Source organism: Sus scrofa, chromosome 7 (genome assembly GCF_054392235.1).
Source record: "Sus scrofa isolate SSC_HxYL_T2T_F1_AM1 chromosome 7, Sscrofa_HxYL_maternal_Yorkshire_Landrace_v2.0, whole genome shotgun sequence".
In the NCBI taxonomy this organism is placed as follows: Eukaryota; Metazoa; Chordata; class Mammalia; order Artiodactyla; family Suidae; genus Sus; species Sus scrofa.
The window spans coordinates 22,065,101-22,086,256 of record NC_139389.1 but is presented as its reverse complement, the minus strand read 5'-3'; the positions used below and the strand labels follow the sequence as shown (position 1 = coordinate 22,086,256).

The 21,156-nt window shown below is 41.4% G+C and overlaps 1 protein-coding gene and 1 long non-coding RNA gene across 3 annotated transcripts; one reads left to right on the top strand and one right to left on the bottom strand.

The window, feature by feature from the left end:
- The first annotated feature begins 21 nt into the window (after nt 1–21).
- On the top strand, nt 22–8,336 carry LOC146401256 (uncharacterized). Its single transcript, XR_014809844.1, has 2 exons — nt 22–6,655; nt 6,959–8,336. It is a non-coding gene; the product is annotated as an uncharacterized LOC146401256 (long non-coding RNA).
- Nucleotides 1,688–17,639, bottom strand: ZSCAN16 (zinc finger and SCAN domain containing 16). 2 transcript variants are annotated; one of them, XM_005665670.4, is made up of 4 exons: nt 17,582–17,639; nt 16,537–17,477; nt 15,103–15,241; nt 1,688–4,228 (listed from the first exon to the last, which is right to left on the bottom strand). In XM_005665670.4, exons 2-4 carry the CDS (start codon nt 16,915–16,917, stop codon nt 3,708–3,710), a joined length of 1,041 nt encoding a protein of 346 aa, XP_005665727.3. In that variant the 5' UTR covers nt 16,918–17,477; nt 17,582–17,639; the 3' UTR covers nt 1,688–3,707. The 2 variants fall into 2 exon arrangements, with proteins under 2 accessions (XP_005665727.3, XP_013832985.3); XM_013977531.3 differs by having other exon boundaries at nt 16,537–16,998.
- Between the last annotated feature and the right edge of the window lie 3,517 nt (nt 17,640–21,156).

Genomic DNA, 21,156 nt, shown 5'->3' with positions numbered 1-21,156 from the left:
TGGCCTATGCCAGAGTCACAGCAACTCGGGATCCGAGCCGCGTCTGCAACCTACACCACAGCTCATGGCAACGCCGGATCGTTAACCCACTGAGCAAGGGCAGGGATGGAACCTGCAACCTCCTGGTTCCTAGTCGGATTTGTTAACCACTGCGCCACGACGGGAACTCCCTGTTCCTTTTTTATCATTCTTTTTATTCCACCCCTTTCTCTGTTGTTTCCCCCTCTTCACCACTGCCCATGCACACCTCTGACATCTCCTCCTATTCCCAACTCTCATCTGCTTCCTTCTTCACAGCTGTTGGCTCCTCATTCAGAATCACCAGTTTAACCACCATCCTCCATCAGTGTCTGAAAGAGCTGCCCTCATATTCCTTTTAGGTGCCATTTACTAGCACTCTCTGCTCTGTTAGTTCATGAAAACTACAAACTAGCAAGTTCTTGCCTCCCTCAAAAAAACAAAACCAAAAACAAAACTTCCAAAAAAGATGAGAGGACACATATGTTTCTGACACAAGTATTTGAGAAATTGCCTTTCATGTTTAGGGTTTTTTAGAGCAGGTTCCATCATTCCAGGATGGCTTTGCTAAAACCTAGTGGTTCTGATTGGGGTATAACATATTATATCTTCTTTTCCAATAACTGTGGCTGTGATTGAACTCAGAGCTCTTCATGCCACTGGTTGCATCCTCACCATTTTTTCCTGTAGGTTTCCACAGACTTACTAGGATGTTGCCTAATTCTTCCAGTACTAACAACTACTTAGATCTCCTTTAACCTCATGCCTTCTTTGCCTTGTGCCAGCTGTTATCCCAGATACCATGGGACTTTCTTGCCGCTTTCACTCCAGGATGTCTCTGGCCCCAAATCTTTCTGTACCTCCCTGACTCTTATCACTGTTCCTCTGGTCAAGCCCAGATGGTGGACACTGGTGGCAATGAGCAATCAACACCAGACTAAAAAGGGTAGCATGGTCTCAGTGCTCCAAACTACTCTTCACTCAGAATTTGAAGGTGTACAACTCTATGAAGAACACTTCTTTGTACATAACATATTCAAAACTGCTACCTGAACAGAATTCCATCATACAGAGTATATTAGAAGAAAATCAGTCTTTTATCATCTTTACCAATTTTAGGAAGCCTAATCTTGTGGTAGCCAAGATCATCTTTCTTACTATTGTAGAAAACTCTCTAAATTCAATAAGATCAGAAACGAATTTCCCCTTTAAAGACTGTGTACAGCTTCTACACATGACAGTGTTTTCTAGCAACACTAAGGTAATGGGGGAAAAGCCATCATTCAGTAAGCACCTTTTTTTTTTTTTTTTGTCTTTTTGCCTTTTCTAGGGTAGTTCCCATGGTATATGGAGATTCCCAGGCTAGGGGCCTATACCAGAGCCACAGCAACGTGGGATTGGAGCTGCGTCTGCAACCTACACCACAGCTCATGGCAATGCTGGATCCTGAGCAAGGCCAGGGATCAAACTTGCAACCTCATGGTTCCTAGTCGGATTCATTAACCACTGTGCCACGACGGGGACTCCATAACTCTACTTTTTAAATAAGGATGTTTCTCATACTAAGATTTACAACTTTACTTTTCTCTTAATGACCATTAAAGAAATCCTGTTTCAAATGCTTTGAAATATTGCTCAGATAAATAAATGAAAAAAAAGAGTGTAAAACTTGATGTTTTCAAAGTTTTTATCAGTTGATGTATACATTCAAAGTAAACTTATTTTTTTAAAAGGAGCGTTATGTTCAAATAGACATAAAAGTTCAGTTTATCTTTATGGCATTATAAGGAATAATTTAAGATTCATCTTCCAATAGTAGTAGATGCAAAATGATTCTGGTGGTTTTCCTACACTCAAAACAAATGTGTAATTAATGTCTTCAATGAGAGATTAGATTACTTCCTAATCATTTTGGTGATGGTTATTCCTAGAATTAGTGGTTCATGGCAGTTTGATGCTTTTGTAAATTTTTTTTTTTTTTTTATGGCCACACCTCAGTATATGGAAGTTCCCAGGCCAGGGGTTGAAATGGAGCTGCAACTGTCATCCTACACCCCAGCCACAGCCACGCCAGCTCTGAACTGCCTCTGCAATGCACGTTGTACGCAGCAGCTCTTGGCAACACAGGATCCTCAACCCACTGAGTGAGGCCAGGGATCAAACCTGCACCATAACAGACACCATGTCAGGTTCTTAACCTTCTGAGCCACAATGGGAACTCCTGGTTTTGTAAATTTGAATGTGTTGGCCTTTGACCACAATACCTGTGATGCTATAAAATTCTCAAACTAAGGATGTAAAACTGTTGCAAATACATACATGAAGTGCTAATACATTCTGGAGCCCCAAAGAAAAAAATATAGATTGTTTACTATCTTAAAGCATTAGTGTACTGAGAGCCCCAGCTTCTCATTAATATAGGGTAACTGACAGGGTTTATTACCTTGTAAAGGTAATTACACTCTTTTTATAGAGATTAGGTAGTAATTTGAGCTTTCAACTTAGATTATTATGTTGTCATATTTACTTAAAAATCATCTTCCTTCAATTATAATATCCTCTTTTTAAGGCTGAAAAGTACCACAAAGTTATTATTACTAAATTAATTTTTTTTCAGGGTGTTTGTATTTTATCTCCTGTTGCTATTGCAGCCTCCTCAGGTTATCTCTTTTGCTACCTTCCTGAACTCAGAATCACATATCAAAGCTAGAAGGTATCTTACCAATGACTGATTTGAACAGCAGTGTTCTTTAGAAGTTTCTGCAATGATAAAAATGGTTTGGATCTGTGCTGCCCATTACAGTGGCTACTTAGCCACACGTAGCTAATGTCACCATGGAACTGAATTTATCATTTTATTTAAGTTTAAATTTATAGAGCTACATGTGGGTTCTGGCTACTATATTGGACAGTGCAGTTCTAGACCAACCTCTCCCCATCTCCCTCAGTTTACAATGATCTGAGACTCAGAAAAGAAGTGACTTATCCAAAGATACAGATCCCTAACACACTCCATCATCCCCCTCCTCAGCAGTTCCCACTGATCACTTACTGCTTTCCTCTCCATTTTAATGTTTTCCTTAACCTGCTGTCTTTTCTGATGGTTCCCTCTATTTTTTTTTTTTACTCATTGGCAAACCAAAAAAATTCTTCAAAATTATTATACTATTTTAAGAAATGGGTATTTAGGCCATTATATCAGTAATGATGGGAGAAAATTAGTATTGTTTTAGTTCTTAATTTCAAAAGCAGTTTTCATCTATTTTAACTTAACACAACATGCCTGTGGGCCTCTATTATATCATCTGCACTTTACCGAAAGGGAAAATGAAGGCAAAGAAAAATATGAATGTCTTGCCTAAAGTCATACACTAAACGGTCAAGTAAAAAGGAGCCAGAGCCAAGAGGTAGAATTCGTGTCTTTCAACCAGGAAACGTGGTTATTTTGGGCCACAAGTGAACAAGGCAATGGACAAGCCTTTCTCAAATAACTCTTAGATCCTCCCAAGAAACTGAACTAATTTAGAAATAAAAGGAAATTTTATTCAGGTAGAGTCTCTGGTGCTGGAGACATTTTTAACGGTGATTGTAGCTTTGCCCACATTCAGGATACACAAGGTCTCCAAGGTAGATTTCTCTGATAACTAATTAGGCCTGAGGGTCTAAAGCACTTTTGTTACTTCACCATATCAGTAGAGCTTATTTGCTGTATGAATTCTTTGATGTCTAATAAGGGCTGAACTTACTCGGAAAGGCCTCCCACACTCATCACATTCATAGGGTTTTTCACCTGTGTGGATTCTCTGATGTTGAATAAGACCTGTGCGTCCACTAAAATCTTTCCCACATTCTTTACATTTATAGGGTTTCACGCCAGTGTGTACTCTATGATGTCCAATGAGATGTGAGCGTTGAATGAAGGCTTTTCCACATTCATCACATTTGTAGGGCTTCTCTCCAGTGTGAGTTCTCCTGTGTTTACTCAGGTCTGAGCTATGACTAAAACTTTTTCCACAGTCATCACATTTATAGCGTCTTCTTTCCCTCTGTTGCCACTCGAATCTGCCCTCACTTTCAACAGCATCTTTGGATTCAGGATACTGAGGAGTATTTTTGTTAGATCTGTTGTTTATTTCCCCAAGGAATTTCATGTCTTTGGGTATATCTTCCTTCTGGGACAACTCTTCATTCTTAGTCCTGGTTTGATCACCTGTAATAATAAACAGTATATAAACAGGTCCATTCTAGGTTAAGAGGCAAAAAGCCTATGGAAGAAAGAACATGCAAATGTTAAAAATGTCTTTTTTTTTTTTTTTTTTTTTTGTATTTTCTAGGGCTGCATTCATGGCATATGGAGGTTCTCAGGCTAGGGGTTGAATTGGAGCTGTAGCCTCTGGCCTACACCAGAGCCGCAGCAACACGGGATCCGAGCCGCGTCTGTAATCTACACCACAGCTCATGGCAATGCCGGATCCTTAACCCACTGAGCATGGCCAGGGATTGAACCCACAACCTCCTGGTTCCTAGTCGGATTCGTTAACCACTGCGCCATGACAGGAACTCCAAAAATGTCTTATAAAAACTAAAACCCATATACAATGCACAAATTAGGTATCTAGCACCATCAAAACATACACTGATAATATTGGGGAGAAAGTAGAGAAGAGGCCAGTAAGGAAGATAGCAGGATATGTTACTTGGGAATAGATCACAAAGAGAGGAAAAGGCAAAAATGTGGACAAACAGCAATTCTGTGTAAATGCAAAATGGTAAACGGGAACTACAGATATGCCAAGGATAATTAAGGGGGATAAACAAGGAGGAGATTAGAAAACAAAGATGGGAAGGGAGGTAAAATTTTGGGAGAAACCTGAAGGGTCTGAAAGGTGGGTAGTAAGTGGTAGTAAAACCAAGTACAAGTGACTGGAGAAGGTAGGGAGATTAGGGATCTGAGAGGAATGAAGTGAGTAGGAACCATCAAAGGAAAGAAGTGTACATAATAATAGCTAAAAGCAGAGAGAGAGAGAGAGAGAGAGCGCATGCAGGTCAGGATAGAAGATAAACAGGAAGTGACAGTGGATGGTCTGGTATATGTGCTGGGTTGAATCCTTTTTTCTGAAACCGATGTCCTTGATATCTCCTCCTATCTAAATCCTAGCTGGGCAGTTCTCAAACTTTATTGTGCATTAGAATCACCTGGCTCATCAAAACACAGATTGCTGGGCTTCTGACCCACAGAGCATCTGATTTGATAAGGTTGGGATGAAGCCCAGGGGTGTGCACTTCTTGATATGATAGATAATGCTGGTACAGGGACTGCACTTTGAGAGCCACTGGTCTAGCTATTATTCAAGGTCCATCTCAAATGCTGTCTCCTCCAGGAAGTCTTCCCTAATCTGCTAAATTGGATGTGCTCTCCCTCTTCCTGATCTGCATGTCCTCAACCCTAAGCTTAATATGGAACTTGGCACACAGCAAGTACTAAATAAATATTTGTGGAGTTGAATTTTATAATAGATATTTTGAGATTTTAGGGGGTAGACCTATGTGGTTATGCTGAAACCTCCATCTTAAAAGGCCTAGGAATCCTAATTGTACAACAATTGTTTAATCACATAGAGTTTTTCAGTGGTTCACTTGGCATGATGGAAGCAGCAGCAAGAGCCAGCAGAACATTTCAGTGTCTGCTGTGGGTATGGAAAACACTGGCTCTGGCCTGAGTGCCCAAACTGCACTCTTCACTGTCATCACTTGTCCCCTTCCTACCAAATTTTCATCAAATCTTACCTTCCTTTTTACCATTTAAAACAATTTTTAAAAATGTTTTAAATCTTTTTTAGGGCTGCATCTGCAGCCTAAACCACATCTTACAGCAATGCCAAATCCTTAACCCACTGAGTGAAGTCAGGGATCGAACCTGTGTCCTCATGGATATTAGTCAGGTTCATTATGGCTGAGCCACAACAGGAACTCCCCTACCACCCCCTGCCTTTTTTTTTTTTTCTTTGCTTTTTAGGGCTGCACCCCCAGCCTATGGGTTTCCCAGGCTAGGGGTCAAATCGGTGCTGTAGCCACTGGCCTATGCCACAGACACAGCAATACCAGATCCAAGCCTTGTCTTCAACCTGTACCACAGCTCACTACAACGCTGGATCCTTAACCCACTGAGCAAGGCCAGGGATCCACTGAGCAAGGCCAGGGATTGAACCTATGTCTCATGATACTAGTTAAGATTTGTTTCCGCTGAGCCCCAATGGGAACTTCCCTAACCCCCTGCTTTTTTTTTTTTTTTTTTTTTTTAATCAGGCAGTAGACTTTCTCAAAGCTTCATTACTTGTTCTAAAATGATACTGTTTTGGAATCTAAATACTATATTATCTCTGAGGAGAAATTATAAGGACTGAATTAGAGCCAGAGGTCCAGATTTCAGCCCTGGCTCTGCTGATAATTGTTGAAATGTTGGCAGATGATAACCATTTTGGTTTCCTTATCACCTCTGTGCCCTCCTTCTCACCTATTGTTTGGTCAGATGAGGAAATGTATGATAAAGCATGTGTAAAAGTATAATGTGCAGCAGAAGTATTGCTAAATTAGTCGAATCACAGAAATCAGAGATATCCCTACACCATTAAGAAAAGTGTTTTCAGGAGTTCCCGTCGTGGAGCAGTGGTTAACGAATCCGACTAGGAACCATGAGGTTGCGGGTTCGGTCCCTGCCCTTGCTCAGTGGGTTAACGATCCGGCGTTGCCGTGAGCTGTGGTGTAGGTTGCAGACGCGGCTCGGATTCCACGTTGCTGTGGCTCTGGCGTAGGCCGGTGGCTACAGCTCCGATTCAACCCCTAGCCTGGGAATCTCCATATGCCGCGGGAGCGGCCCAAGAAATAGCAACAACAACAACAACAACAAAGACAAAAGACAAAAAAAAAAAAAAAAAAAAAGTGTTTTCAAACATCAACATATTGGCTCCACAGCTTCTTTTATAAACTGGAGTCACTGATGGTTAGTTTTCTGTGGCTTATTGTTGAAGATGAGTGTTTTTTGAAAAAGGACAGAGAGTTGGCACTTGTGAGCAGTTTACTACCTTCGGGGGAATCTACCAGGCCTTAGGATGAGTTTCTCTCCTACAACTTCAGGAGAAGTCTGGAGAAAAATTCCTCACCAAGACTTCAAAAAATATTAAAAAAAAATATATCAATTTTCCTTGGCTAGCAGTTCAAATTATATCCCTCTCTCTTAGATCTGTAATTGAGCAATCAATGTGAAGAATATTGTAATGGAAACTGTCAAATGTGAACTTTTCTCATCTCAGGAACCTGTAGTCTGCTTGGCCAATTGGAATTTCAGAATTTTGTTTACATATCTCTTCCAAGTGCCAACCCTAGGGTAATTGGATTCTAGGAGATCTTGTTTCAGAACTGACAAAATTAGGAGTATTTTGTTTAGCATCTTCTACCAGAGCTATTTTTCCAGTGTTACTTTGGCACATCCAAAAGGCCTTATCAGTTACATTCCAGATAAGCCAAGTCCTGCTGGTCACTGAAATGAGAGTACATCCAGGGGTTCTGCTTTGGTGCGGTAGGCAAAGAATCTGACTGCAGTGGCTCAGGTAGCTGCAGAGGCATGGGGTCTATCCCTGACCCAGGAACTTCCATATGCTGCACCACAACAATGAAAAAAAAAAAAGGATATGTCCATAAAGACCATTTAATTACTATGTGTACAACCTGCTTGACATCCTAGAGGAAAAGAAAGGACAAGGTTAAATGCTCAGTGAAGTGAAACTGGAAGAGTTAAGGAGACTATCATTTACCGCTAATGGAGAGTCAGTGTTACAGGTTAATAGCATAGCCAAAAATTTTTTGACAATGTGTTACAAAGAACTGTAGGACCCTTGGTTCTCCAAGTTCTTTTCTCATATATGAAAACAGTTCTGTATTAAGTGACCACTATTATAATTCCCAGTTATGTTTACAGAGACAAGTGCCATTACCCTAGTCAAGAGCTAATACTAATACTCTTGCTGGTATGAATACAATGAAAAATTTAAAACAAGAGATACTGCATTAAAAAGTCTATTTAACAATAAATTTATTTTAAAAAGATACTTTCTTTTTGGTAAATTATCATGATGGTTTTAAAAAACTGTTCTGAACTAATAGGTAGGAGCCCCAGGTTATGATTGTAATTTTATCTCTTCTTCTAACTCCTAATGGAAACTTGGAAGAGTCACAACCACTGTGGTATAACTTTTCAACTGTAAAATGAGAATCTGGACCAGATGTTACATCTTTTAATAAAGTTGAGAGGCATTTCTTCAGATGTATTTGTTGTGATTGCTGCAGTGTTGTTTTTTTTTTTTTTGTGTGTGTGTGTGTGTGCATGCGTGCGTTTTGTTTTTTTGCTTGTTCATTTTTTTGGCGAGGAGTTTGGTGGTGAGGGGGACAGATAAAAATTGTGTCAGGTTGCTGGGGCTGTACCTTAGGAAACAATCATATTTATATTGTTCAATGCAGACAAAATAGACTTCCCTAAGAATTCACAGGTCTCACAGGATAGCTACATTTCATAAAGCATCTTTTGATAAATTAAGAAAAGACAATTTATATTTTAACTATACAGCACTCCCTTGAAAGGTTATTTTGGCAGCAGCACATGTGTAAGCTTCTACAATTTTCTGTATAGAAAGAGTGTGTTTTTCTTGGGAGTTCCCGTTGTGGTGCAGTGGTAAATGAATCTGACTAGGAGCCATGAGGTTGCGGGTTCGATCCCTGGCCTTGCTCAGTGGCTTAAGGATCCAGCGTTGCCGTGAGCTGTGGTGTGGGTTGCAGATGCGGCTCGGACCCCGCATTGCTGTGGCTCTGGCACAGGCCGGTGGCTACAGTTCCGATTGGACCCCTGGCCTGGGAACTTCCATATGCCGCGCAAGCGGCCCTAGAAAAGGCAAAAAGACAAAAAGACAAAAAAAAAAAAAAAAAGAAAGACTGTGTTTTTCTAGAACTTAAACTAATGTGAAGCAGAGTGAAACTGATCCAGAGGTATTTGTAAAACAAACAAACAAACAAAAACAGAAGGATAGGAGTTCCCTGGTGTCTCAGCAGGTTAAGGATCTGGCATTGTCACTGTTGTGGCTCAGGTCACTGATGTTGTGTGGGTTCAGTTTCTGGCCATGGGTGTAGCAAAAAACCAAAACAAAGCAAAAAATAGAAGGAAAGCCCATCTAGAATTTAAAGTTTTACACAGACAAGCTGCCAGTCATAATCAATAATTCTCTGTGCTCTACACAACAGAATTAGCATTTGATACATTAAATGATTACTGTGATCTGGTTTTTAAGTGCATATCCTGTCTCCAAAGATGAGGTGAGAAACTTATATGGCTTCTCACAGAAAAGAGATGAAGATTCCAGAAAGCTAAGCTTATTCGAGCTTATCTAAAAGATTTGCATCTTTCAGCTTCTGCCTTCTGAAGCTATTCTTACTGACTCATTAACTTTTCTTTCTTTCTTTTTTTTTTTTTTTTTTGTCTTTTTAGGTCCGCACCTTTGGCATATGGAAGCTCCCAGGCTAGGGGTCGAATGGGAGCTGCAGCTGCTGGCCTTTGCCACAGCCACAGCAATGTGGGATCTGAGCCATGTCTGCTACCTACACCACAGCTCATGTCAACGCCGAATCCTTAACCCACTGCACGATGCCATGGATACTAGTCAGGTTGGTTAACCACTGAGCCATGATGGGAACTCCTCATTAACTTCTAAATGCCAAATTCAAGGGAATCTTACAGTGTGTTCTACACTGGTTACATCTGGTAGAAACTCCTCCCTTGGCTTTGGTGATACCATCCTCTTCTGCTTCTCTTAACCTCTTTGACAGCCCCTGCTCTCTCCTTTCTAAAATCCTTTTCCTCTATGAAAACTTGAGATGGTGGCATGCCTCACAATTTTTCATGTGCTCTCTTCTCTTTTTACTCTATAGTCTTCCGAGTCGCCATCATCTACACTCACGTCTTCTATAATCGACCCAGTATCTGACTCCAAAGCTCTGTCTCCTCCCATACCTTTCTCCTGTATTTAGAACCACATTTTATTTATTTATTTATTTATTTATGTCTTATTGCCTTTTCTAGGGCCGCTTGCGCGGCATATGGAAGTTCCCCGGCTAGGGGTCCAATTGGAGCTGTAGCTGCTGGCCTACGCCAGAGCCACAGCAACTGGAGATCTGAGCTGCATCTGCAACCTACACCACAGCTCATGGCAATGCCAGATCCTTAAGCCATTGAGCAAGGCCAGGGATCGAACCTGAAACCTCATGGTTCCTAGTTGGACTCGTTAACCACTGCAACACAATGGGAACTCCAGAACCACATTTTAAACTGCACTGCCTGATATTACAAAGCCACAGTAATCAAAACAGTGTGGTACTGGTACCAAAACAGACATACAGACCAATGGAATAGAATAGAGAACCAAACCCAGACACCTATGGTCAATTAATCTTTGACAATGGGAGGCAAAAATATAAAATGGGAAAAAGACAGTCTTTTCAGTAAGTGGTACTGGGAAAACTGGACAGCCATATGTAATTCAATAAAACTGGAACACACCCTCACACCATGAACAAAAAGAAACTCAAAATAGGTTAAAGACCAACTCCTAGAAGAGAACATAGGCAAAACATTCTCTGACATCAACCTTACAAATGTTTTCTTAGGTCGGTCTCCCAAGGCAATAGGAATAAAAGCAAAAATAAACCAATGGGACCTAAGCAAACCGACAAGCTTCTGCACAGCAAAGGAAACCTTAAAAAAAAAAAAAAAAAAAGACAATATAAGAAATGGGAGAACATAGTTTCAAACAATGCAACTAACAAGGGCTTAATCTCTAAAATATACAAACAACTTATACAAACCAACAGCAAAAGCCAACAAACCAATTGAAAAATGGGCAAAAGACCTGAATAGACATTTCTCCAAAGAAGATATACAGATGGCCAAGAAGCACCTGAAAAAAATGCTCAACATCACTGATTATTAGAGAAATGCAAATCAAAACCTCACACCTGTCAGAATGTCCATCATTAGTAAGTCCACAAATAACAAATGCTAGAGAGGGTGTGAAGAAAAGGGAACCCTCCTACACTGTTGGCGGGAACATAAATCGGTACAATCACTATGGAAAACAGTATGGAGGTATCTCAGAAAACTAAATATAGAACTACCATATGACCCAACAATCCCAGTCTTGGGACAAAACTTTCCTTGAGAAAGACATAGGCACCCACATGTTCATTGCAGCACTATTCACATTAGCCAAGACATGGAATCAACCTAAATGTACACTGACAGATGAATGGATTAAGAAGATATGGTATATATACACAACGGAATACTACTCAGCCATAAAAAAGAACAAAATAATGCCATTTGAAGCAACATGGATGGAACTAGAGACTCTCATACCAAGTGAAGTAAGTCAGAAAGAGAAAGACAAATACCATATGATATCACTTATATCTGGAATCTAATATATGGCATAAATGAACCTTTCCACAGAAAAGAAACTCATGGACTTGGAGAACAGACTTGGGGTTGCCAAGGGGGAAGGTTGGGAGAGGGAGTGGGATGCACTGGGAATCTGGGTTTAACAGATGCAAACTATTGCCTTCAGAATGGATAAACAATGACATCCTGCTGTATAGCACTGGGAATTATATCTAGTCACTTGTGATGGAGCATGATGGAGGATAATGTGAGAAAAAGAATGTATATATACGTGTGTGACTGGGCACAAGTAGAAAATTGACAGAACATTGTAAACCAACTACAATGGAAAAAATAAAAATCATTATAAATAAAAAAAATAAACTGCACTGCTTGCTGGATTTTACTTACTTGTACTTTTCACAGGCACCATAAATTCACATGTATAAAAATTAAATCCATTCTAACTCTTCTTCCCAAATAAATATATATTCCTTCTGATTTTCCTCTCAATTGCTGATAGCATCATTTGCAAGACGCCCAAGCCATAAACTTGGACTGTATTAAAATGTCCATTCCCTCAACCTCCCCTGCCCCCGCCACCCCCATTGTATCATGTCAGACCTGTTCATCCTAATTACTATATATGTCCTGAAGTTTCCCCTTCCTCTCTTCAGCCTTATCCCTACTCTGGTCCACTATCCTCTGTATTTGAGAGTGGCCTCCCCCCTTGTTTATATCTTTTTTCCCTACTATAATTGTATGCTCATTCACTTACAGACTTTGGAAAATAGAGAATCAGTCACCTATGATTTCATTATCTTGAAATAACCTACATTTGGTGATAATCCTTCCAGTCTATGTAACTTCCAGTCTATGTAACTTCCAGTTCTAGGTAACTTTTATAAAATGGAACCATGGACGGTGATTTTTAAAAACCCAAATCTGGAGTTCCTATCTTGGTGCAGTGGAAACGAATCTGACTAGCAACCATGAGGTTTCAGGTTCGAGCCCTGGCCTTGCTCAGTGGATTAAGGATCCAGTGTTGCCGTGAGCTGTGGTGTAGGTCATAGACACGGCTTGGATCCAACGTTGCTGTGGCTGTGTCGTAGGCTGGCAGCTGTAGCTCCGATGTGACCCCTAGCCTGGAAACCTCTGTATGCCATATGTGTGGCCCTAAGAAGCAATAAATAAATAAATAAATAAATAAATAAATAAATAAAAACACAAATCTGTCAGCCACTCCTCTGAAATAATGTAAGACCTCCATCTGATAGAATGGAGTTCCATTTCTTTAGCAAGGTATTCAGCTAAAGAACTGACCACTGGCCTTTGATTTTTTTCCCACAAAATTCTCTATATCAAAATCAAACTCAGAGTAGCTGCTGTTCTTAGAATGTGTGTTATGTGTGCCCTCATGCTCCCTGCACCCTACTATTCTCTCTGCCCAGAAAGTTTCCTCTTCCCAGTTCACCCCTTCTCATCTAACCATCTAAGCTCAAGCAAACCTATTCTGATACCTTTGCAGGCCTACCACAGGAATAGCTGTCCTTTTCTCTGTAGCTCACCACATGCTGTAACAGTGCATTCTCTGCTTCTTGAAGAACTTAAGTGTCTTATCTTTGTCTCCCTTACACCTAGCATGATGCCTGACATACAGCTGCTATTCAACAAGTGTTTAATGAAAGAGGAATGAATGAACAGAACAGGAGGTCTCAAACTTACCTCTAAAGCCAACCTATAACCTACCCTCCACCCCTTGAGTTAAAGCACTACAAGGTCCTTTAAATTATATATAATTGAATAGTATACTTTCCAGATATTAGCTAGAAGTATTTTAGCTTAAAATAATTTTTCAAATTAGGCAAATCACCTGGCAGGGATCCTAGAGAATGAGAGAACCATACTGGTAAAATTTAAAGTAGGAGAGTGGCATCTAGAATAGGCCAGGGTGTAACATACTGCTGAGGAGAGGCATTATGAACAGGAGAACCTCTAGAAAAAGGGTAGGGAGCACTGTAAAAAGTAGAGTTTGGGTAAACTGCATACATTGGTAAAGTTCATCTGCTTTTTGTTTTTAAATTTTTTTCAGCCACTCCTACAGCATATGAAAATTCCTGGGCCAAGGATTGAATTCGAGCCACAGCTTTGACAATGCTGGATCCTTAACTGCGCCACAGTTGGAACTCCAACTTGCCTGCTTTTTATTATGTATTTATTTATTTTGTCTTTTTAGGGCCGCACCCGAAGCATAGGGAAGTTCCCAGGCTAGGGTTTGAATCGTAGCTGCAGCTGTTGTCCTACACCACAGCTTGCTCATGGCAATGCTGGATCTTTAACCCACTGAGGGAGGCCAGGGAACGAACTCGTGTATTCTCATGGATACTAGCTGGGTTCGTTACTGCTGAGCCAGTTTGTCTGCTCTTTATTTTTTTATTTTTTGCTTTTTAGGGCCACATCTCCAGCACAAGGAAGTTCCTAGGCTAGGGGTCAAACTGGAGCTACAGCTGCTGGCCTATGCCACAGCCACAGCAATGCGGGATCCCAACCGCATCTGCGACCTACACCACAGCTCACAGTAATGCCAGGCACCCAACCCACTGAGGAAGGCCAGGGATTGAAGCCACATCCTCATGGTTACCAGTTGGATTCATTTCTGCTGCGCCACAATGGGAACTCCTTGTCTGCCTTTTAAATGTAGCCTGGGGATACACAAGACATCCTGGATGTTAATTAGTGCAATGCGGGACCAAACCACAGCCAAAATCGGGTCAACCTGACATTCAGAGAAACTAAAAGACATAGCTCTACCTCCCAATGTAACTGTAAAAAACATAGCTCTACCCCCCAGTGTAACTGTACTTTTAAGTAAGTTATTAAGATTAAATTAGGTCATAAGGGTGGGCCCTAATCCAGTAGGATTTTGGTGCCTCTATAAGAAGAAGGGATACAGGGAGTGCTTTGCACAGAGAAAAGACCATATGAAGACACAGCAAGTCAGCAAGCCAAAGGGTCCTTACTAAAAAACAATTCTGCTGGCACCCTATCTTGGACTGTCCAGCTTCCAGAACTGTGAGAAAATAGTTTCTTGTTGTTTAAGCCACCCAGATTATGGTGTGGTATTCTGTCCTGGCAGCCTGAGCAGACTAATACAGTGTGTCATAAATTTTGCTCAAATTGGAAATTTAAGGGAAATTAACTAGAATCATCAGATAACAACAGACAGAAGTATAAGGTATTATTCACTTGAATGAGTATTTAAATCCCATCCCCTAAACTTTGGGCAAAATAGCAGATATTATTGTTTTTTTTTTTTCCTTGCCTGCAGCATGTGCGAGTTATGGCCAGGTTATACCTGAGCCATAGCAGTGCAAATGCCAAGTCCTTAACTGCTATGCCACTAGGGAACTCCCCAAATAGCAGCTTTAAAGTCTAATGAAAAACTGAAATACATTTCTTTCTGTGGTGGGGTAAGGATAGGAAAGAAGATAAAATCTTCCCCAGTGAGGTGAGGGACAAAACTTAAAAAGGAGATGAGAGTGAGAAAGCTCCTGTCTAATCTAAGAAATCAGCTCTTTCCTCATATACACAAAACTCCTGCTCCTTACCATTCCTTTGAGGCTCCCCAGATTCTTGCTCCTGCTGGGTCTTCCTGGGATGGAATTTGATAGTCAGTGATTCACGTGGCCTTCTTAAGGCGGCCAACTTGTTCAAAAGTGTGTCCTGTCTTTCTGAATTGGCTGGAACCTGGGAACAATGAAGTATGATTGTGCTTGTAAGGTAGATTATGTGAAAGAACTGAAAAAACTTCTTTGAAAGATCAAAAGAAAAAAAAAAATCTGCCAGGGACCACGGCTATAGAAAAGGGGACAAATTCTCATTCAATTGCAAATGGCCATAATGACTAAAAACAAAGAGACAGAGACTGATCTACAGTTCAAGACACTGGAGAATAAAAACCAGTGTCTCTAACAGTGATCTGCAGAGGTCCAGAATCATAAGAGTCTTGGGACTTGAAAGATGATCTAACCCAACTTCCTCTATTTCTTCTATAACTGGTCCAGTATGATAGCCACGAGAAAAATGTAGTTACTGAGGGTTTGAGATATGGCTAATACACAATGAGATGTGAAGTGTAAAATACATATAAAAATGAAATTAAAAAAGAATGTAAAATACCTTTTTAAATACTGATTAGATATTTGGGATTGAATAAAATATATTTAATTTCACTTGTTTTTATTTTTAAATGTGGCTACTAGAAAATTTAAATTATGTATACGGCTTACACTGTATTTAATTACATATATATATATATATATATATATATATTTTTTTTTTTTTTTTTTTTTGTCTTTTTGCCTTTTCTTGAGCCGCTCCCACGGCATATGGAGGTTCCCAGGCTAGGGGGTCCAACTGGAGCTGTAGCCACTGGCCTATGCCAGAGCCACAGCAACGCAAAATCCGAGCCACATCTGCAACCCACACCACAGCTCACAGCAAGGCCAGATCCTTAAGCCACTGAGCAAGGCCAGGGATCAAACCCACAACCTCATGGTTCCTAGTCGGATTCGTTAACCACTGTGCCACGATGGGAACTCTTTAATTACATATATTAAATGTACATTTAGTTACATGTATTAAATATGAATGGGTCACAATTAGACAGTGCTGTTCTGCAATATCCTTATCATCTACTTGAACCCCACTTTGAAGGGGAGTTTCCTATTACAAGGTAGCCTATTTTATGTATAGGTAACCATGAATTTTATAAAAATTTTTGTTTTCATCTGATACCTATTTGCCTTCCTCTTTGCCTTCCTATAGCTTCTCACTGATCCTAGCCTTCCAAACTGACATAGAATCAGTACAGTGTCTCTCTTTACTCAGCCACACTTTAGTTCTTTGACACTGGCAGCCAGTCCCTGTTCTTCTCTAGGGTAACGTATTAAATGTCTTCAGGTATTCTTTCATGTGCCTTTTGCTTTGGCTCAGTCCGTATACCCTGATCTCCCACAGCCAAATGACCACCCTCTTCCCACCTGCTTTTGAGGTTCATCAAGCTCTCTCTCCAGATCCTCCAACACAGTCACCGCATCCTCTCCAGTCTCTGGATGGTGTGCCTGCACCCATGCTTGCAGATCCTTAGGAAGAATGCTCAGAAATTGTTCAAGCACCAGCAGGTCTAAAATCTGCTCCTTTGTGTGGCATTCTGGCCTCAGCCACTGGTGGCAAAGTTCGGAGAGCTGAGTGAGAGCTTCGCGGGGTCCAGGTGCATCCTGATAGCACAGTTTCCTGAAGTGCTGCCTGAAGAGTTCCCTTCTGTGAGGACTGTACTTTCCTGAGGTGGAGTCCTGTCTCCAGTCTTCTGCCTTAACTATTAGAAGGGCTTTTTGTTCCTCGGCTTCCAGGGATGTGGCCATTCTGAGCTGTTTTTCAGGAGACTGATCCTCTGTCTGGGATTACTTCAAGGAGACTCTCTTAGAATCTTGTCTCAGAGAAAACTGTTACCATTGAGAAACCACAAAAGCTGCTGTGAACATAATCGCTAATAAAGGGAAGCAACCAGAACTGAGTAAACAGTCTGACAGGAGGCTGTAAATAAGAATACGGAAGCAGGAGCATAGATTTGAATCTGAGCTCTGCTGTAATTCAGAACAAGTTACCTATCTAGACTAGATCCTCATCTGTAAAAATTCTCATGTTTCTCACAGGATTGCTCTGTAGATTAAATAAGAATGTACGCAAAGTCCTTGGCTTGGCAGCAAGCCCTAGATAAACACTAAGGATTAATAGCTTTGTTAAAAGGCTCTTTCAGTCCACAACCTAAGATGTAAGGGTCCCTAGGATTCGGTGGTTGTGGGGTACATGCTCCAACTCAGGAAGGGGGTTAAGACGGATGCCCTCGCAGAGCAACTCGCAGGCGGTGCTCCCCTTTCACTCCATTCTCCTGGAAGGTCGGCCCAAGTCCTCTGTCGTAGATCTGTCCAGAGGGAGGGGACAGCCTGTGAGATGGAGGTGAGAGGAGGGTGTTTCTGCTGACCACAGCTGTGCCCTGCGCCTTCCCAGGAACCGAGAGAGACTCACCTCGCTCGGAGAGGAACAGGAGTGACAAGCGTCCTCTGGGCGGCCCCGAACAAAGGTTAGACTCAAACCAACCAATCAGCGCTCGGCCGCTGTCAGCGGGGCGCTTCCTGGCCGCTCTAGGAAGCCTCGTCTCGGTGGCCGCGGCCAGGCTACCCTTCTCCGCTCTTGTCGCCGGAGGTCCAGCCTGCGCGGTTCTGTAGAGGGGTGTGATGACTTTGTGGCACGCAAGCTCATTTTCTTTGCTGTTAAAAAATTTTTTTTTTCCTTCTCGATATTTTCTCCACTTAATTACTAAATAAGTAATATGAACATGTAATGCACTCACATGGTTCAATACTTAAAAACAATTATAACCTATAATGGAAAAAAATCTGAAAAAGAAAATTTAAAAAACTGAATCACTTTGCTGTATACCTGAAACTAACACAATATTGTGAATTAACTATACTTAAATTTTAAAAAATTTAAAAAAGAATAACTATCCCCCAGCACCTAGTTTTGGCAACCAAAGTTTTTCATGACATGCTTTATAGTTCTGTAGATATATGATAGATATATGACACCATATGATGCAGAAAAAGATATTTGTATTTATAAAACACAAATATTTTAAATTCACAATTTAAAATAGTGAATATTGGGAGTTGCCATCTTGGTGCAGTGGACAAGAATCCGACTAGTATTCATGGGGACGAAGGTTCAATCCCTGCCCTTCCTCAGTGGGTCAGGGATCTGGCTTTGCCATGAGCTGTGGTGTACGTCGCAGACTTGGCTGGGATCCCACATTGCTGTGGCTGTGGTATAGGCTGGGGGCTGCAGCTCCAATTCCACCCCTGCCTGGGAACCTCCATATGCTGCAATAAATTTTATTTTGTGAGAGCAGTAAGGAATTGGTTTTTATTTTTTTTTATTTTTTATTTTTTGGCTGCATCTGCAGCATACAGAAATTCCAGTGCCAGGGATTAAACTGGTGCCAAAGCAGTAACCTGAGCCACAAGAGTGACAACACCAGATCCTTAACCCACTAAGTCACCACAAAACTCCAGGAATAGGTTTTTAAATGAAGTTTGGAAAGCTGGTACACAGCTTTCTGCTGATGTTGATAACAGGGAGGACAGGACTGTATTATTCTGCATGGTGTCCTTTGTTGATGCAACCCAAGCTGGAATGCAGTACTTGAGAGAATGGATATTCAGTCTGATTCAGCATGGTGTTTCTTATGTCTGCAGTGTTCCTAATGCTATCAACCTGGATAGCTGGCAGAGCTTTCAACCCTTCCCTTTCTCTCAGGGTAGTTTCTGATGCTTATCTTGTTCATGAATGGCCTGGAATTCTGGATATTCCCACTTGTAAGGAGTTGGTGGCTCCTGTGCTACTTGATGAAGAAATTCAGAATGCATTCCCATTCCACAGGCACTGGCTACAACCTGGAAACAAGATATGATTGGGATTGTGAAAGACTCAATGAATGGACCAGAGATAATACCTTAGAAAGACGCCTTAGGGAACAGTTCTCAGGGTATAGAATAGAGCAAGAATATGCACAGTCTTATTCCACCCTCAGGAGGAAGTAGAAACACAGAGACTAATATATCTAGTTATGTTGAATAGAGACTGAAGCCCTGCAACCTTGCTCTCACAGTAGTATGGATGCATCTCTCTCTGGCTAGGATTTCATTCCCTAACATTCCCCCATTTGATCACACTTACTGTCCTGTTTTATCAGTTCTTCCGTCAAATCCTCCAACATTGCCTCCTTGTCATTCTTTGGCTGCTGCTTTAACATCCAGGCCTGGAGCTCCTCGGGTAGGATGGTCAGGAACTGCTTCAGCACCAGCAGCTCCAGGACCTGTTTGTTCCCTGGTGTGGCATCAACCATTGATGGCAAAGTTCCCAGAGCTGGATCAGAGCTCACAAGGTCCAGGTGTCTCCAAGGAGCAGAAATGGCTGCAGTTCTGACTAGCAGCTACCTCTTGATTGTTGGGATTCTTCCCATATTTATGGTCCTAAATGTTCTCCTCTTTTACTGTCTGGAGAGTTTGCAATTCCCATTGAAATTTACAAGCCAAGGCTGCAGCAAATATGGGCTATCACCGTTTGAGTAAACTATTACTTCATGGGTTGGGGTATATGGCAGTCTCTACCTCAAGGGGATTGTCCTTGGGGTGTGTGTGATTTTTTTGGGGTCATTCCTAAGGCAAATCGTTACTTACCTAGAGAAATGCCAAATGTTATTGAATATTTTAACTGAAGTTAAAGAAGACTAGTCATCTTGAAACTCACTGAGTGAATCACTAAAATATTAATGCAAAAGGAAAACTGACAATTCTGGTGAATTTTGCAACATATGGCAGAAAGCACAAACTAAGAAAGACAAATAATGATTAATAATACAGAAACAATGTGAAGCTTGACCACAAAGGAATGAAATTAAAATACCAAACCAAACATTCAGGTGTGCTCCACTGCAAATAAATCTATAGATAAGACTACTGATCATGACAGGTGATGGAACTGTGTCCAGAGGTTCACTGGCAACATAAACAGGTCTGAGTGATTGCATGTGATTTTACATTCCCCTGTCACAGAGCTCCTCTGCCAGTGTCTCTGGGAGACAGAGCTTGCTATAGCCAGCACCCTGGAGGGGAGAGGAGAACTTAAGGAAAGGAAGGGGTTTTTTCTCTGCTCTTTCTTGACCCGTGTGTGTGTGTGTGTGTGTGTGTGTGTGTGTGTGCGCGTGTGGGTGCATACGTGTGTTTTGGACTAAGAATATCACCTGCCATATGGGTAGGAATGATTTCAGTAAGCCCAGATTCTTGCATTTTCCCATATATAGAAAAGCACTAAATTCATCTTATTTTTAGGGCTGCAACTGTGGCATATGGAAGTTCCTGGGCCAGGGGTTGAATCAGAGCTTCAGCTGCCTGCCTACACCACAGCCACAGCCACAGCAACTCAGGATCCGAGCTTCATCCACAACCTACACCACAGCTCACAGCAACATTGGATCCTTAACCCACTGAGCGAGGCCAGGGATAGAACCTGCAACCCCACAGACACTAGTCAGGTTAGTTACCGCTGAGCCATAATAGGAACTCCAGAAAAGCACTAAATTCATTAACTTGAGATATGCTTTTTTTTTAAATTAACATTAATCTTTTGATAGTTCAACTACCTGGTTTTTGTTACAAAAAATCCTTTATATCCCGACTTCTCCCTTACCTCTTTGGAGCATTCCCTCAGAACTGAGAGACTGCCTTCTGGGCTGAAGTCCTCAGAAAGTTCATGGAATAAAACATAATTCTCAATTCTTAGGTTGTGCATTTGTTTTCAGTCTACAGTGGTGCAGTGTGTTGTGAGGGGAGGTAATCCTAAATCAGCCCCTTCCTGTAGCTGCCACCTGCATCTCTGGAATGCTCTTCTTAAACCTCAGCAGCAGCCCTGAGGAAAGTTAGAGACGGGAATTGCAGACAAAACCCTGTGCAATGCCTGGGGGCCCACATGTCACTCAAGCACATGGGAAGGTACCCGCTAACCCCAGGCACAGCAGCCACTTCCAGGCCTTTCTAGGAAGA

Coding starts and splice junctions, on each gene's coding strand:
- ZSCAN16 (XM_005665670.4), bottom strand. CDS start 16,917: ATGGCCACATCCCTGGAAGCCGAGGAACAAAAAGCCCTTCTAATAGTT. Junction 15,242..16,536: donor TTGATGAACCTCAAAAGCAG/GTGGGAAGAGGG, acceptor CATTGTTCCCAG/GTTCCAGCCAATTCAGAAAG. Junction 4,229..15,102: donor TGGGGAGCCTCAAAGGAATG/GTAAGGAGCAGG, acceptor TTATTATTACAG/GTGATCAAACCAGGACTAAG.